We start from the raw sequence: 18,338 nt of genomic DNA on the forward strand, positions 1-18,338 counted from the left end.
AAGCAGGGCTCATCACTGCCTTTGTCAGTGAGTCCCTGTTCCAGCACGTGCGCGAGAGGCAGGGCACCCAGACTAGTGCTGCTTTGCTATAACTGTGATTAATACCGTAATTAAATCTGCTAGACGACACTGAGATCTTCCCAGTGAATAGGATTGCAGTGCTTCTGTAGAGAATGGTAGTGAGGCTTAGTCAAAACAATTCTGACTGCAGTGGGGTTAGAAATACGCATTTCCAGCCTTTTTCACAACTTGTTTCATGGCTGAGCGCTGACCAGCAATAAATCTTACACTAAAATTGGAGACATCAGGCCAATTTTATCACTGGTAAAATGATGTCACACTGAACACACATCTCCATCCACAGCAGTGAGATTGCTTTGCACAGTTGAAGCCAAGTGGTGTCAAAGGCACCTGAGCCGCTGCATGATGTGCTGAGCACTTCCAGCTGTGCTGGGGCTTGCAGGGCTCCAGCTGCTGTTTCTGGGCAAGCTGCTGGGCCAGGCCAGGCAGCTGAGGAGTTAGCAACACCCCTGTGCATGCACCACGCTGTGGATGTGGAAGGCGGTGGTTAAGGGCACCCCCCATTAGGAAGGCAGTGAAATCATAGCAGCGCTGTCTAACTGGAGACTGTCCAATTTGTGTGTGAGCTGTGCAGTCAGATAGGCGAGGGATTTCGGCACAAGGCAACAGCCATATCCCAGAGGAGATCCACTTGAGGAAAGAACAGAAGAAAGCAAGATTTAGCATTAAGATCATAATTTCAGATTGTATTGTGCAAGCATCAACAATCTATATACATGAGAGTCTTTGGGGAACACAATGCTGTAATAGCTATCCAAGCCAGCCTGAACAGTGAGGGTTATTTTTAATTGCAACTGAATGGATCTAACCTTGTGATGTCTGTTCACAGAGCATTGCTGGATTAATACAGGTTCCATAGTTGCTTCTGCTAAAAGACTTTAATGGATCAGCTTAGTTCTCTGCTCCATGATTATAGCATTCTTACCCGCCTATCATGCATGTGCCAGATGGTCCCAGTGAAATCAGAGCATATTTATATTTTTGTCTGCTACTCAGCCAGCTGCCCACTGATTTTGTTGCATAGTGGTAGGAGGAGAGGAGCCTTCCTGAGTGAAGTTCATCCACCTCTTTCTCCAGCCCTGGTAGCTCCTCCACCTCCTATGATGCACCAGAGGAACCACAGAAGGGTTCTCTCCCCAGGGCTGCCTGGGAGGCTTGGCCATCGAGGGCAGCCACACTCCCACAGCAGCGGTGCAGCACTGTCTTCTGGCACAGTTTCAGCTGCTTCCCAGTGCGCAGGGGGATGTTTTCAGTTCTATCGGCGATGAGAGCCATTAAGAAGGTACAAGTACTAAAGAGATCCTGAGCGATGCCTATAAAACCTCTGAATCCCTGACAGAATCAATAGTGGGCTCTCAGGAGTAACTTCTTATCCAGGCCAACTTAAGCACATGCCAATGAGCCGTTAAAGATTTTGCATTTTGTGGAGACACAGAATCCCTCTCGTTGCAATTGTTGGACTCTAGAGTGGGCGAGATGATGAAAAATCACATTAGAAATAGACTGTACTCCAAAGGCATTTTCCTCAGCGTCTGGGAGAGCAGCTCGAATGATGCTCGCAGGCGGCATCCTTCCTCCAGGCACGTGCCCAGCCAGCACCGGCAATGCCCTGCAAGCCCAGGCTGCCGGGGCCATCGCTAGAGGACAGCCCTGTCCTTTGGGGTTTGTTGCAATGAGAGGCACGGACCTTCTGGCCACATCTGCCAGGGAAGTGAAGACTGAGGAGCAGGAGATGGAAGGAGAGAGCAGGGAAGCAGTGTCCCATGAAATGGAGGTCCCAAGGCTGGCACCTGGGATGCAGCCAAGAGCTCCACAGTGTCCTGAGCTGTTTCATCAACCCACAAGCAGGAGCTCTGGGTGGCCTGGGCAGGCACTTGCTGAGCAGCCCCTGGCTAGGCGCAGGCTGGCACCCCGCTATGCACGCTTGCCTCCTCTTGGATAACTTTGCTATCGACACAATTTCCAATTTGGCACTTCGGTTACCGTAGCAACTCGATGCTTCCATTCTCTGATCGGATCAGCTCGCAGTTAGTCAACACGGTGTTAGCACCTGCGTTGGTATGGCAACACAGGACCAGTCTCCATCCTGGCACTGCTGCTGGAGGCACGGCTCCAGGCGGCCCCGGAGAGGGGAGCAGGCAGCACGGCAGCAGCAGGGGCATGGCTGACAGTGAGATGCTCCCAAGTCCCAGCTGCTCCTTACTGCCCTGGCTGCAGCAGGAGCTGGGGCTGCCCCTGGCTCTGGCTGTAGTGTCCTGGGCTCCCTAGTCCTGCACGGCCTGGGAGGCACTGGGGAGAAGCTCAGCAGGGATGTTGCTGGCATGGAGCAAGGAAGTGTCCTTGCAGTCTCAAACTGCCACTCTTGAGAGTGTTTTGCATGGACACCAAATGGATTTACAAACTTTAGGACAAGGGAAAGCTGCTTGTCTTGGAGAGGGAAACCAGCGGCCCCAGGCAGCTCTTAATTTTGGGTATTAAGTCCTCTAAGAGCAGAGCTCAAGTCACAGAGAAGGGTGGTTCACCTCCTCCTCCCACAGCCGCCAGCTCCCAAACCACTGAATTCCTTCAGTGGGTCTCCTGGGGGAGATTTGTTTTGCTTTAGCCCCAGTCTGAACTGGCACCCACTTTTCTGGAAGTGCTTTACAATTTGCGTTTCATGTTTAACAGACATGTGCAAGCCATTTGAATTAGAGTAGTATGAATCTATTAGGCAGCGACGGACGCAAGTTTTGTGTCTCTTATTAGAAAGGATTGGATTCTGAGGTTTAGTGATGTGCAAAGGATTGGACTTTGGAGAGATTAAAATTATTTTCAGCGTTAAGCACAATATTTCTAAGCTAATGCACTCAGTCCTGAATATAGATTCACAGACCAAAAAGATTATAAAACATTAAACCTATGTAAATTCAGCTGTAAATTTATGTTTGAACAAATTCAACAAGAGATTTGACTTGGGGGCTTACAGCAAATAGGTTCTGCTTTTAATGCGTATTGCAGTCTTCAGTTGCAATGCCATTCTCCCCTTGAAAGTCCCACGCCTGCTGAATTACTGGCAGGTCACAGTTGACAGCTCAAGCAATTATACCGGAATGTGTTAATAATAAAAAGGAAAATGACTTCATGTTTGTCTTTTGAAGACAAAAGCAGATGTTTGCTCCGCCCTGAGGAGCAGCAGAGATGAGCTCCACGGGCAGGTGACACTGTTGCAGCACCTGGCCATTGCCTCTTGAATAGCAATCGTGCAAATCCATGTCCTTCTCTGGTTCTCCAAGCCCTGGGAGTTGCTGTGAACTTTTTTCTCTTGCTGAGAACATGAAAATACAGTTAACAAAGACTTCTTTTGAGTGGGATTGCAGGAAACCTGCAACATTGTGAACAAGCTGCCTACACAGAGATAAATGACAGCTGTGACTGAAGGAATAAACAAGATAATCTGGATTTAAATAAACCACAAGGGGATTTTGGCAACATGCAAATTCACAAATTTATAAAATGTATCCTTTGAAAATAAAGAGCTTGTCTGAAGCCAGCAGTTAAGAACAATTACTACAGCACATTTTCCCAATGAGGGCTTAGAGTCAGCCTTTGCCACAAACCAGAGAAGACCAGGAGCCAGATGTCCTGCCCATTGCCGCACGGCAGCTGGGGGCCCTTTTTATGCACAGAGCAAAAAAACTTGAAGAACTGATGGCAGCGAGTCCCCCATCCCACGAAGGGAGCCGCATGAGCAGTGGGGGTGCCGGGGGGCATGCAGAGCAGCCTGGCCCTCATTAGCCTCCAGGTCACAGAACTGGGGAATGAATAGGAAAGGAGAGACATATCAAAAGCCCAAGCAAGCAGCCAATAATACATATTTGATCATCTGCTTGAAGGACCAGGTAATTCCTGGATCCAAGCCCAGGAATGGCAATAAAAGTTTCATTTTGATATTGCACAGCGCAGAGATGCTGCTACCAACGAGCATGAAGAAATGACGCCCATCTCCTTAACTGAGTGAAGGAGTCATTAATGCCAGGTGGCGGTGGAGCTCCTTCCAGCAGCTTGTTGTCATTGCCCCTTTTTTTCAGGTGGGTAGCAATGAAGACAGGGAAGGGGCAGGAGGTGAGTAGAGACCAGTGGCAGAGCCACAAATAGATGTGTCCATTCCAGCGCTTCACCTCCTGGGCTGCTCCTCAGAGGTGCATCAGGCATGGTCAACAGCATGGCAGTGCCTCTTCATCAGTCAGCCTGGCATGAAAAGGGAAAGAGATGCTGCAAGAAAAGCCAAAGCATGTCCAAGAGGCTATGCAGTCCCCTCTGGGAGCAAAGCCCCAGCCCAGCACTGCAAACTGCTCTGCAGCAGCCACCGGAGAGGAGCGATCTGGAGCGATGTGTCCTGCCCAAGCACGCAGAGCTGGTTAGCATTCTGCCGGCACAGGCGCAATTAGGGCAGAGCACATGGCAGCAGCTCTGTGAAGGTTAACCACTCTGAGGAGTACGCCTGCTGTGCCAGAGGCTCGGCTGCTCCAGGTTTAACACCCTTGTTATTCTCAGCAACAGGAGCCAATGGTGCTGGTATTGCTCTCTGCTGCGTGCTTGGCAACAGTTATTGCATGCAGCAGGATGCATGCAGGACGTGCTGGCTCTTGGGGCTGACAGGCTCAAGCCTCCCTCATAGCTGCCTGTGCACACTGGGAGATCAGCAGGGTAATCCGTGTGCCTGCCCAGGAAAGGCAGCACCTAGACAGTAACTCTGAAACAAGGCAGAGTCTAGGAAAAATCATTTCTGCTTGTGCATCCCAGAGCTGCAGTAGTTCTGGTGCTCTGCAGGGCCAGGGGTGTCTCGAGGACACACCGCAGCTCCCAGTGTTATCCTTAAAACTGTACAGCAGAAGCTGAATCTGCTTTTCCTCCTCTTTCCCTTGATCGCTACTTCCCTGCTGTCTCTCCTCAGTGCCAACCTATCTATCCATTTGTCTTTATTGTGCGTGGAGTTTAACACAGTCCTTAAATGTGGCAACACTTTCAGATTATTAGCTCTGCAATTTCTGGGCTCCTGTGTATCATGATAACATCATCTGAAGGGGCCATTGTAATTAATAGTTTGTTCATGCTTCTTTTATAAACTCCTGGTGTGTTTGGTTTACATTTGAACATCGGCATTACAACTTGCTTGCAGCGTATTGTCTGAAGTGTCCCCACCACAGAGAGAAGGCTTAGAGGTTTGAGGGGGTTTTTTTGCAACAGCTTATTGAAACCATAATTTAAAGTAAAACCTAAGTATAATATAAAAGGCAAGACAATTGTCTTGCCCTGACCCTACAGCAGAGGGGACCAAAGTCCTTGTTTACAAAACTGTCCGTGGAGGGGCTATTGCTGTGGCATGGCAGTGCCTGGAAGGAGAGGGAACCCCACTCCTGGCAGTCACCCAGCCCCTGCCTGCCAGCAGCTGGATGGGCAGGAGCAGCAGCGTGGGTGAAGAAAAGCAGCAAAACTTCCTCTGAATTCTGATTCACTTTCACCTCTTTCAGAGCACTGCGGTCTAAAAACCCACAAATCACAGACGCAGTCCATACATAATACAGAACAAATGAAGGCTTGTGCGAGCTCCGGGTCCCTGGGTACCTGCACAAACGTCCCAGGGGCTGTGGACAACGCGCCGTGCTGGGGAGAGGCTGGTCGGGGGGAGCAAGAGCAAATGCAGTGCAAATCCTGTCAGTAAACACCCTCCGGTCTGACTGCACAGCCAGAGCATCAGCACAAGGGGCAGGGGTCCAGCCAGCCCCCGTTTGCTCTGAGCTTTTTAGCTTGAGAGTCCACAGGCACTTATTTGCAGAACAGCATCTTGTCAGCCAGGAGAGAGATCAGACGCAAGGATGTATTACAGAAAACCAATAAGCTAGTGGCTGTGACTAGACCAATTCACACTGCAGCCGAGGTGCTAAGTAGCAGGGAGTGGTGTTAACTAACACCCTGGCCCAGAGCAACCTGGGGCTGCCTGGCCCCTCTGCAACCCCTGGCCCTTGTCTGCAGAGCAAATGTGCTGGTGGAGGTCGCGCTCCGGCTGCTCCAGGGCGGGCCAGGGCAGGTCTCTATATGCCATGCAGAGGGTCAGAGATGGCCATGGCAATGGTCCCCTTGAGCCCTATTGTCTAAGAGCCCATTGCTCATAGTCCAGCAGAGCTTTAGCATCTCATAATGGCCACGTTTTGACATTTGACAGCCTGCTGCATGCTGCCAGGGTGTCTGACTCACAGGAGCGTACACCAGCCAGTTCTGCCTGTGCTGGTCTCTCCTTCTGCTCAGACAATTGCAGAGGAAAACAGCTTATCCTGTCTAAGACAGCACAAACAAGTGTGCTGTGCCGCTGTGTGGGTGTCAGGGTAATTGAACACCATGGGGTAACAGTGTTCAGTGCTTGCTGGGCAGTCCAGCACCATTTGCAAGGTAGGACTTCTACACACTGTTCCTTCTCCTGTTTTCCAGGCTGCCACTGTCTCAGCTGCTGCCCTCTTCACTCAGAAATCAGAGCTCCCTGATCCCATTCCCCATAGTGCCACAGGCCACAGGTTCGCTGCAATCCAGTTGGTCCCATTTGACCCTCTTGTCTCAAAGCACTGATCCAAGCTCCCAGCAGCAGGAGCAGCAAGGACAGCCCCAGGTCAGCCTCCCCAGGACTTCACCCTTGTTATCAGCTCAGGATCAAACATGCCCCTGGCCTGGAAGGGATGCTTCTGGAGAACACCATGAACTGAGACCTTCAGTAGTCCTGTGGAGACCTGGCAAAGGGAGCACTGAAGCTGGTCCAGCCCTACCAAATTTTACCATGGTGCAAAAGGAAGACTGGGATAAAGGGAGAAGGTGGGGAGCTCCGTTCTCCCATCCTCAAGGAGCAGGACAGCAGTGAATAAAGGGCTGGCACAAAGGAGAAACACTGCCTGAGCACTGAGGAATGAGTCCATGGACCCTGTTGCTGCTTGATGTCTTTGAGCACAGAATTTAGCAAGACATAGGAGGGACTGGATACCTCTGTGCATGTTAACCATTTCTAGTGTTGCCACTAACTGCAGAGATTGGTAAGCAGTGTAAAAGTTTCTGCTTCAGGACTTCATTAAATGTTCGGTGATAGGAGTCGGGAGGAAAGGAACATGGGCAGAGTAATCCCATACCTGGTTAAGAAATTCTTGGTCCTTCCTCAGGGGCTTGCATTACTGACTGGTGAAAACTGAAAATTGCAGCACCTCTGTCCCTGGGGGCTGGCACCTCTGGTACCATGGAGGTGCTCTGGGTGTTATCACAGGACAGCAAGCAGCAGGGTGAAACATGGTCTGCAACTACCTTGTGATAGAATCTGTTAAAAAGGAAATGCATACAAATTACTAGCTATAACTGATGATAAAATAACTATTTTGTGAAGCAAGGAACAGAAGAGTAACACATTGATTTTGGTAATTAATGGTTCAATAGAAACCTGTTCTGGGAGCGCCCTGGGCAAAGTCACTGGATTGGAAGCTCTTTTATTCCCTGGTCTCAGTTCTCTGCCTCACTCCTCCACGTGTTCTCCAACGCCAATCGCACAGCCCCAAGGCTCCAGCACCTTGGCTGCCGCTCCCTCACAAGCTCCCACTCTTCTGGAAGCTCTTTGGGGCAGGGACTGTGGCTCAGGCTGTGTGCAGTGCTCATCCCAGCAGGGCTGGAAACTACCTCCAGCCACTGCCAAAGTGTTTTCCAGTGCCAGATGCTTCCCCCGGGGCTGGAGCCTGGACCCTGGCAAGATCGATGTAGTACCACACCTGCGTTGTGCTCGCTGGAGGAGCAGGCTGCAACACGCAGATGCCTGCAATGGCTAAACCTCAGGCAGCACAGCCGAGGGTGCCACTGCCTTCTGGCATCTGGGTGGATGACGGATGATGCAGCCCCCCTCTCATTCAGCCCTGCAGCTTTCTTCCTTGCTTTCACCACTCTGTCACGTTAAGACCGAGACCTAATTTCTGTGCAGAAATTCTAGCATTTCAGTTCCAAGTTTGTTAAGCAATATTTAAAAAAAAAAACCAGAAATTTTACACAGCCATGCTTGTATTTTGTGGGCAACACAGAAAGGACTGGTGCCCTGCAAGCCCCCTGCGCATGCAAAGGCAGTACCCGCCAAGGTCAGAGGGTGCAACTCTGCAGCAGGGAGGTTTCTGCAGTGGGTCATGTCATGAAATTGAGGGTTGTCTTTGGCCAGTTGCTCTCGGAGACGGAATACAAACACTGATAAGTACCATGCAGAGAGATTGAGATGTCAGGTGACCCCCAGAGCAGCTCCGGGGGTTTGGTGGGATGCCCTTGCAGGGTCAGTCACCAGGCACTGCTCCCTGCAGCCAGTGGTGCCTGTGCCCAGCTGGCCACTGCCCCCAGCTGGGGTGGGAAGCTTGAGCATTGGTGCTGTGCAGCACTGGGGAGGGGAAGCCCCACTCTGGCTGTCAGCAATGCTCTCCTGACGTGTTCAGAGAGCAGCAGGGAGGACTTGTGCTCCTGTTCCCCTCGGGGCAAATGCTGCCTGCCCATGTGCTCAACCTTGTGGCCTCATTTTCTGTACACTTTCTCACACCGCTCCCTTACACAACCTCATGCTCAGCCAAAGAGCACCCTATTTGTACAGGGCACCTGAGCACTCAATCCCTGATCACTCTGTGGGCCTTGTTGTGATGTGGATAGTCATAAGAGATGCTTCCTTCCCACAGGGCTGTTAAATCCTGGTGCTGGATACCTCCCCATGAAAGTCACTCTGTAATTCTGCAGCATCTGCAGTTCCCAAGTGCTTGCATCCCTTTTAATTTGTTGAGGTTTTTCTTAAAGGAAAAATACTTTAAGATGCATGGTTCAGACTAATGCTTGCTCTTGCATATTGCTGCTACTCAAATGGCTGATGCAATGCAGGGGCAAAGCATTGAAGTGCTCTGGGCGGAAGACAGGACTGCAGATGCCCTGCCATGTGGGGAAGGCAGCTCTGGCAGGGCAGGATGCTGGAGGGATGAGCTCCTTGGCAGGGCCTGGCCACTGACGTGCTGGCCCTGAAACAGGTAAGTCCTGCAGGCCTGCTCCCCTACAAACCCCCATTGCCAGGACTCAGCTAGAGGTTGTTCAACAGGAAAGATGCTGCCTGCAGATGGGAGCCACAGGACCCCACCAGCCTCTGCAACAAAAATGCTGAAGGCACGAGCAGCTCTGCAGTAGCACCAAACCCACCATTGCTCTTGCCTCAACAGGACACCCAGCACCTCCTCCAGCAGCACCTTCACAAAACCAGCCCAGGTGGATGGAGTACACCAACACTAAATACACACTTTACAGGGAGGTTTAAAGCAAACTGATGCATTTAAGTAGTCACAAGTATGAGGTATCACTAACAAGCAAACCTAGCTGGTCCTCTCCCGACAGCCACCTCTGCTTGCAGACTTCAGCTGCGTAATTGCTGATATAGCTGTTTCCTGGGGCTTGGCAGTTTGACGTCAGCATCGCTGTGGTCGCTGGTGCCCAAGGTGCTCTTACAGAACCATTTCCAGCCTATTCACATTGTTCCTTCACCATATGTTTGTACTGAAAATAGTTGCAATATGAAGGGCTAATCCTGCAAGACCTTGAGCATCGCCGCCATCCTCCATGTCTGCAGCAGGAGGCCTGGCCAGTGCTACAAGTGCTTCCTGGGAGCAGTGACACCGCTCCTCCTGCCTCCCAGGCAGGCATCGTGCCTTTGGGGCAAATGAGCCAGCAACAAGTTAAACAAACTATGCTTCATTTGAGTGTGTCTATGCAGGAGCATTTGAAAAGCTTAAGATAAAGAAATTGTTAAAATACACTGAAGCCGCAGCCAATGCTGTGCCTGTAAAACTTTGCACAGGCAGACAGGAAGCCTTGCACGGGAGCACTCGGGCAGACGTGGCAGTACCCACGGGTACCATGGCCCCATGGCCTCCTGTGTTGTGTCACCTCGTGCGGCCCGTGCAGCGGGCGATGGGAAGGGCGGCCAGGCTGTGGTGCTCCCCCGGCGCTGCACGGTCAGTGCCTGCATGGGTCGCTGCCGTGGGGTGTCTCAGCGCTTTCAGGACCCAGCCGGTTTCCCACTGGAGCGTCTCCATTGCAGGTGACACAGCAGGTGCCAGAGTGGAGCCCTGCGGGGCGGGGGGCATGGCGGCAGGGCTGGAGCTGCCCATGGCCATGGTGTGTGCAGGAGCGGGAGGTGGGTAGGTGCCTGGCTCGTGATATGACCCTGCCACCTCTCCAGCGCCCGGCAGCTGAGGAGGCGTGACAGAGGCTGTAAAGCTCTTGCAGAGGACAGCATTTACTGCCTTCCGTCTTGCTATGATAATCTTTAACTGGGGGCAGCTGGGACAAGCATTTACCTCTTCATTTTCTTAGATATAAATGCTATCTCACTGCAGTTTCATTTTACAATACGGTAATATGCTATCCAGGAAAGTCTTGCTACATGCTAATTTATCCAGTAGGCAAATTCCTTTTGGCTAATAAAAGTGCTCGCACAGGAAGCTCAAAACCCAGCAGCAATTAATTATTGACAGAGCATGTGAATTAGAGATAAAAGAAAAGTCATTCTTTCTCACACACAAGATAGTAAATAAATTTAATTATTGTACTAGAAGCAAGGGATCTTATTCTATATTAAGTTTTATTAGCTGAGACATTTAAAAGCATGTCATCATAACAAAAAGGTCTTGTGTAATCCTAACTGCACCACTCTGGTACAAGGCTCTGAAGTGAATAGGCTTAATTGAGCAAATGGAAGCAGATGGCTTGCTGAACAGGCAGGTATTGTACAGGTTTATTGTCAATTAACTTTTGTCTACATATGCCTATGGCGAATTGACTGTATAATGTGTTACCAAGGCTGATTTAACACTTTAGGTGCCCATCATGTCCAGGGTCCAAGAAGGAGCAAAGCCAGAAGTACTTTGGTCCCTGGGGCCTGCAGGTGTGGCAGCATCCCTCCTCCCGCACATCCCGCCAACACCTGCACGGGGCAGCAGGGACACCGAGGTGCCCGCCTGTGCCTGGCCTCTTGCTAACCTCCCCTCCTCTGCTTCTGCGCAGGAATGTGATGCCCAAGACACTGGACGGCCAGATCACAATGGAGAAGACCCCCAGCTACTTCGTCACCAACGAGGCCCCCAGGCGCATTCACTCCATGGCCAAGGACACGAAGCTGATCGTGGTGGTGAGGAACCCAGTCACCCGGGCCATCTCGGACTACACACAGACGCTCTCCAAGAAGCCAGAGATCCCCACCTTTGAGGTGCTGGCCTTCAAGAACCGGACCCTGGGGCTGATTGACGCCTCCTGGAGCGCGATCCGCATCGGCATCTACGCCCTGCACTTGGAGAACTGGCTGCAGTACTTTCCCCTCTCCCAAATCCTTTTTGTCAGTGGCGAGAGGCTCATCACTGACCCGGCTGGGGAAATGGCCAAGGTCCAGGACTTCTTAGGCCTCAAGAGGATTGTGACAGAGAAACATTTTTATTTTAATAAAACCAAGGGGTTCCCCTGTCTAAAGAAGCCAGAGGACAGCAGTGCTCCCCGGTGCTTGGGCAAATCCAAGGGTCGAACTCACCCCAAAATAGACCCAGACGTCATTCACAGACTGCGGAAGTTTTACAAACCTTTCAATGTCATGTTTTACCAAATGACGGGCCAAGATTTCCAGTGGGAGCAGGAAGAAAGTGATAAGTAGAACCATGAAATCAGGAAAAAAGCTCTTTTCTTTTGAGATGTGAATCATCATTAGAGACCCAAAACTCACTCGGGGTTAGAGGCTCAGCCTTGTGAGTGCAAGACTCTTGCACTCTCAGGGTTGCAGCCAGAGCTGTCCCATGTTTCCACCTCTGAAACCTTAGTGGCACGTCACTGTGGGTTGCACTGGGGCTCTTCCCACCGTGATGCTGAGGGATCAGTGGGCAGGTGGGAGGAGGAGGAGGTGGAGGGAGTGGGGCTCCTCGGGGCGATGGGATGCTTCAAGTCGACATGTTGCTGCTGGTGTCCCCCTCACAGCCAGGCAGGCAGGACCAGCATCTTCTGCTATGGCTAGCTGAGCAGCAGGGTGCTCACAAAACCCAGCAGCACTGGGACAAACGCATAGATTTGATTTCTCCTGACCTGGCTTTTAGTTTTGCCCAAACAGCAGCATCAGATCTGGTAAATTCAGGACATGTGCATCCACAGGCACACCGGTATTTCTGTGTGAAAGGAATAAAGCCAGTTATGCTGCAAAGGAACTATGTACAGAAATCTCATTTGCACCAGATGTTTCAATTACTTGTTGCACTAAAACTAGTATTTACCAAGTGCCACAAAACACCTGGGCCCGATTCTCCTCTGACTGGTGGGTGTATCTATCTACACTGTTGGAAGAGAGTCGTTCCTCCTTTGCTGGGGTGCTCAGTGGGATCAGAACTGGGGCCTCCCCAGGACTCCCCCCCTCCTCCTGGAAGCCGTAGCGAAGACCGTTCCCAGGCACCTGCTTGGAGTGAGCCGGGGTCTCAGCACCCAGCCAGGCTGCTGAGGCATGGTGCGGAGAGATGTGTGCCCAGGCAGCACCTCCTGGCAGCTCGGTGCTGTGCCTGGCTCTGTGGTCTGGAGCCAGGCATTCCTGGTGGGAACTGCAGGACAGAGGCGTGGGGGTCAGCCTCAGCATAGGGTCTGGGCAGGGCTGACCAGCGGGGCCCCTGGCACTGCCCTTCATTTGCACCTTGAAAACGAGATCTCTGCTGCTTGCTGTTGACAGCCGGGTTTGCAAAACAGGAAAGCAGACTTCATCTTTACTTCAGAATTACAAAAATGTAATTAATTCCCAGGGTGAGCACTGCTCTGCACAAAAAAATGTGTGCTTTCTAGTGGAAATGACCAAGTCAACCAAATTTGCAAATCCTGGTAGAAACTGTAGAACAAGCCCATATCACAACTGGATCCTCCAGCAAAGTGACGAGAGCTGCATGCTGGGTCCAGTGGAGAGCAGGCCAGCAGCGCATTGACACAGCTGCTCACATTACTGAGAGAAAAAGAAGAGAGGGAACAAAAGGAAAAATGCAGAGCTACTGTTGCTGAGATGTTCCCTTCACACAGGTGATTTCTAAGGGCACTCAAATATTGCTGGCCACTTACTTTCTTTACTGAGTGGTAAGGACGCCTCCTGGGTGGAGCGTAGCTGTACGCGAGCCCCCCATTCTCTTTCGGGCAGCGAGTCCCTGGCTGATGGAAAGCATCAGCGATGCAGCGTGAGATCGCTGTGGGAGCACCAAGACTCAGTTTTGATTAAGGTGGCAAGAAATCCCTGCTGATCCAGCTAACCAAATGAAATCACTGTTAGGTTGGGTAACAAGCTGAACCTACGCTGGGTTTCATGGCCTGTCGTGTGGTTCGTTACGCCATGAAGTGGTGCTGGTGCCTTGGACTGGCTGAAAAGAGAGCTGAAGTGATTTGGAAAATTTACACCGTGGGCCATGCTGGAGGGGCACCGCAAGGTCCCTGCTAATGTCATGTCAGTTCCTACTAGCTTGATTAGGTTTAAAAACAGCTCCTGACAAAACACAGTTTTTCACAGACCCACAAGTTCCCAAATTACTACATGAAAGTTGGAAGTATGTAATAGGAATAATTTTACAGTGTTTCACACATTATTAAAATGTCAGATCATCTCCTAAGTGAAAACTGTTGTTAACACAATTTGGTGCAAGCTGCTTGATGCATTCAGTTGGAGGATGAGAGGCTCATTGAGGATCGGTGTCCAGGCTCCTCACCAGAGGGATATCCAGAAATTTCTGCCCGTTCCCAGCATGCTGCAGCCCAGACACGGTGGCAGGCTGGCCATGACGGTGTGGAACGTGGAACGGAGCCTGCTAGTGGAGATGGTGGGACTGACTGCCCTGGCTGCTGCCAGAGGGGCTTGGCTCCGGGGCGACGGTGTTCCAGCTCGTGGCATGGCTGGCGCGTGGCAGGTTGGTGGCTGCCCGTGACCGCTGATGTTATGGCCATCGGCGTGGCACTGTGCATCACCTCTGTGGCCAGGGCTTGGACTCTCTCAGCCCCCATCCACAGCTTAACTGGGAGCAGCCTTTTTCTCCTAGCAAGGCCTCTTTGAGCCCCTAGGACCCCCCATCCCCACCCAGCAGGTCTCCCCACACACCCCAGCTGTGGTCTGCTCTGGTCTGGGCGCTGCCCCATGTCTCCCTGAGCAGCTTGTGCTGGCTTCTCCTGGGAACAGCCCCTGGTCCCCCACTGCCATCAAGCCACTGTCTCCCGTGTCATCATGCCCCTCACTGGAGTGACAGGAGATCTGAAAACGCGTGTTTGTCTGAGAGTTACAATCCAATGAAGCACCCTGCTAGGGAAGCCACAGCATGTGGCCGGGCCAGGCAGGAACATCCATCCTGCCCTGGGACAAAGCACGACCACATCTGGAGCTCCATCCCACAGCTGGAACCAGGTACTGGATTGGGGCTCCGGCCCCCCAGGAGGGGCTACCTGATGGTTTACAGCAGCGGCATGGTCCATGGGAGGTGATGATCCTGCCCGTGCCTCACCTGTCTGCCCCTGGCTCTTGTTCCCCTTCTTTCTGCCATATATTTAGAGGTTTATTTTTTATATCGGCTACAATTTCCAGCTTGAGAGGAACTGTTGAGCACCTGGTGGGAGGGTACACCCTGCTCCTCCACCCCTGTGGACACCAACCACCCCACACACGGGGGACACCCCACCCCCAGGTGCCAGAGTGCCACCGGCCCCTTTGTGGCACTGGTAGGGAGAGGGACCTATGGGGGGGCAGCATGGGGGTCTTGGGGCAGGAATTTGGTTTTCTGTTTTTCTGAAATGCACCCTGAATGTGCCATGCTAACACAGGGCCTTGACAGGGGAATTATTTTCTATCTGGCCAGAGAGTGGCCTGCCAAATGAGAGTCAGGTTAATAACACTTTTTTTTAAAAAATACTCAAATGTCAGCATTAGAATACACAGGAAATTGAATTTTGTATTTGATTTCAATTAGCAAAGCATAAATTATATTTAATTTTATACACAGACTGGGTGATTCATTGTTCTGGAAAAATTGGTACTTTATGGTTCAGAGGCTGGAAATGGAGAGTTTGTCTTTTCTCAAACCAAACTGCTGTGCTGTCAACTCCTCCCAAACGCGTCTCTGTCTGTCGGTGTCACTCTGTACCTGAACAATATGAAAATCCTGAACTGAACACTTGAACCCACAGCACTAAACAATAAAACGTTGTAGCAGCTGCATTTCTCTGCTCCATTTCTCCTGTCCCCCCAGCAGCACCAACACCCCACAAGCAAGACCCCCATGATGTGCGCTGGCCATGACCTGCCACCAGCCCATCCAGCCCGAGCAGCTGCTCCCACCTGACCCTGCAGGATGCAGCCCACCAGCGTCAAAAGGGCTGGGGAAAGGCAGGTGTTGCAGCCGGGACCAGGACTGGGACCAGGACCGCCCGGGCCAGCACCCTGCCTGCAGGGTCCCAGGCATGGGGGAGTCTGCAGCCTGCTGGGCAGTGTCCCCAGAGATGCCTTCCATGGGACCAGGTCAGAGACCCACAAAGAGGACAGCCCTCGCTTTCCTCTGCAGGCAGGGACCAGCCACTGGCCCCCAGACCCAGGGCCACCTCAGCTGGGGACAGCAGGATTGTCCCTGCAGTGGGGGACAGCTTTCCTCACTAGCCTTGAAGCTTGGGATACACCTCCCAAGGTCACAAAGAACAAATCCCTGAGCAATGCCTGGGAAGTTTCACTTTCTGCTGATTAAGGATAAATCAGTGGATAATAAAAGGAGAGGGAGGGTTGGCTGCCAGGCAAAGAAATTAGGGGGAAATTTTTTTAATCTTATTTTGTGTGCACAGTTTCCCTCTAGTTTGAAAAAAAGCTATTTCACAGCATGGCCCTATTGTGTCATCTGATAAAAACCACTGAAAAACTTTTATCAACAAAATTAGGAAGTAGTGAACTATAAAATTGCTAATTATTTTCTAGTAAATTTACCTTTAAATAACTTTAGACACCAATTACAGGCACCATTAAGCACCATTAACACTGGGTATATTTACCAAACAAGGATGGAATACTTATTATTCAAATCAAGATCATTTTGGTGTAGATTTTGCTGTTTGGAAAGCAGTCCCCTCTTACCAGATGCTTAAAAAGTCATCAGAAGATCAATTACACCTCAAATGTCATCAGATTCCTAATATTTGAATTGTGGTGTGATTTAATTCAACCCTCGAAACAAACACCTGTGTGAGCAGGGACCGTAATCCTGAGGAGCTGCCCCAGCAGCACCTGCCCCTTGGCACAGGACCAGAGTCAACGTGCTCCTGGTTTGCAAGCCCCGAGAAAGTGAGCCCCACATGTAGTGGATGCGGCTGTCTCTTGTAACATCACCTTCCCCTGCACCATGCGGGGCTCCGCGCCCTTTGCACACCCACCCTGTTGGGCCAGCGAGCATCGCTCCTCCTGGCAGCTGCAGCCAGGTGCTTTTCGCTGCCTCCAGAGATCTGCTCCCCAGAAGACCTGTGTGGCTCTGCAAAGCGTTTGCCTTCTCCCAGCAGAGGCCTTTGGGAGTACATGCTGCAAACGCAGTGCTGCAGGCTGCCCTGGTGCCGGCATCACCACAGCCTGGCCCTGGCAGCAGCCACGCTCCACGCTGGGCTGGATGGCGGCACACACCTCTTAATTGAACGTTGCCAGGCGGCTGTCAGAAATCTGGCTGCAAAGCTGTTACCTGCTCCCACTTTCCTGCTGTTATCTTTGACATCCTCATTATTTATTAACTGCCCTGTACCCAACAGGCTGCCACTGATGCTTATTATGCAGGTTCCATATTCTGCTTGCCTTCCAAGGTCACATCCTCCTGGATGTCTTGCAAACCAGATTGAAGAGGTACCAGCAAAGATGCAGCATGTTCCGTATATGCCGATGCCAGGTTTCAAACAGAGGCCTTTGAATAAGGATGACATAATAGGTGGTGATAGAAGACCCTGTTGCTTACTGCTTTTCCCCCTCCTGTGTGTAGCAGGACTGAGCTTTCTGCACCTACATCAGCAAAAAACAGGAAACCAGAGCATCAGGGAAGAGCTCCAGCCGTCAGCTTTCACGTACTGGAACTAAATGTTTTCTCTGACACCAGAGCCTGGAAGGAAAGCACCATGGAGATTGTTTAGCTGGCCAGGTTGCACACCTGCAATGACCTGTTACGGATTTGTCAGCATGAATAAAGTCCTTTTTCCAGCACCTTGCCCTCTGCCACTGCCTCCTTGGCGTGGTGCTGGGTGCCTGTGCCCCTCCACCCCGTGCTGCAGTGCGGTGGGTTTTGCACCCTGGGCCAACAGGCTGTGACATCCCAGTTGTTCCAGGCAGAAACATCAAAACAAACCGATGCTCTCACCTCCTTATCTTTTGTGATGCCTTTTGCTCAGGGTTTTTTTGGTTTTGCTGACCTCGGAAAGTATCCCTCTATGAGTCACTCACTGGAAAAAAAATCTGATTAGAAAATTCTTGATGGCTTTTAAGAAGCTCTTCCAATTTCAGGTAAAAGACTTGAAATCAGAAGAAATAATTTGAGGGTCACTTCACTATTACTTTACAACACCAACATGGATATTTTGGAAATTTTTGGCTATAATGTGTGGTCTAATAGCTCAATAGATATATAAGAGCACTTGCCCATTTGCACCCCATGCAAGGGTAGAGGCTGCTAAATCAGAAAGTTTCTCCATGGAAGGACTTACCTACAGCTTAACAGGAATTTCTGCTCTAACCCAGTGATGCTTTAGCATGGCAGAAGAGAAGGACATCGGGGCTTTGCAAAACAACGCAGAGAGCTCCCCGTGACACCAGCTCCCAACCCCATGGCTGCTCCAGGTGAGTAGGATATGTCCCACCCATGTCAGAGAGGATCTGCTAGACACCCCAGCAAAGGAGCGCTGTGGGATCCATTGGAGGACTGTGGCCAGGGCTCTGCCTCGTGCCAGTTTGGGGATCTGAGCAGCCGAAGCTGTGCACTCCTAAGAGACCACAGCCACTGGGAAGACGACATTTATTTGCTGCTAATTCACCATGCTGCAGGACAAGCTGTGCAGCCTGTCCTCGACTCCTGTGTTGGCAGAGGAAGGCTGGTTTGTTGACTCGCCATTAGGGTGGGCATCTGCCTCAGCATGGCCAAGGAGCCCCTCGGGTAGAGGAGGGCATCCCCATCCCTCAGCATCTGTGCAGGGACGGAAAGGGT

The 18,338-nt window shown here is 51.3% G+C and overlaps 1 protein-coding gene across 1 annotated transcript in view; it reads left to right on the forward strand.

Annotated features, from left to right (window-relative positions):
- Positions 1-15,343, forward strand: part of HS3ST4 (heparan sulfate-glucosamine 3-sulfotransferase 4) — a 66,830-nt gene extending 51,487 nt beyond the window's left edge. The window contains 1 exon segment of the mRNA XM_040593560.1: positions 11,152-15,343. Within this exon segment, the coding sequence (XP_040449494.1) occupies positions 11,152-11,788 (637 nt within the window). The 3' untranslated portion in view covers positions 11,789-15,343.
- Positions 15,344-18,338: the final 2,995 nt, after the last annotated feature.

The sequence above is a fragment of the Falco naumanni genome, chromosome 4, assembly GCF_017639655.2.
Source record: "Falco naumanni isolate bFalNau1 chromosome 4, bFalNau1.pat, whole genome shotgun sequence".
NCBI lineage: Eukaryota > Metazoa > Chordata > Aves > Falconiformes > Falconidae > Falco > Falco naumanni.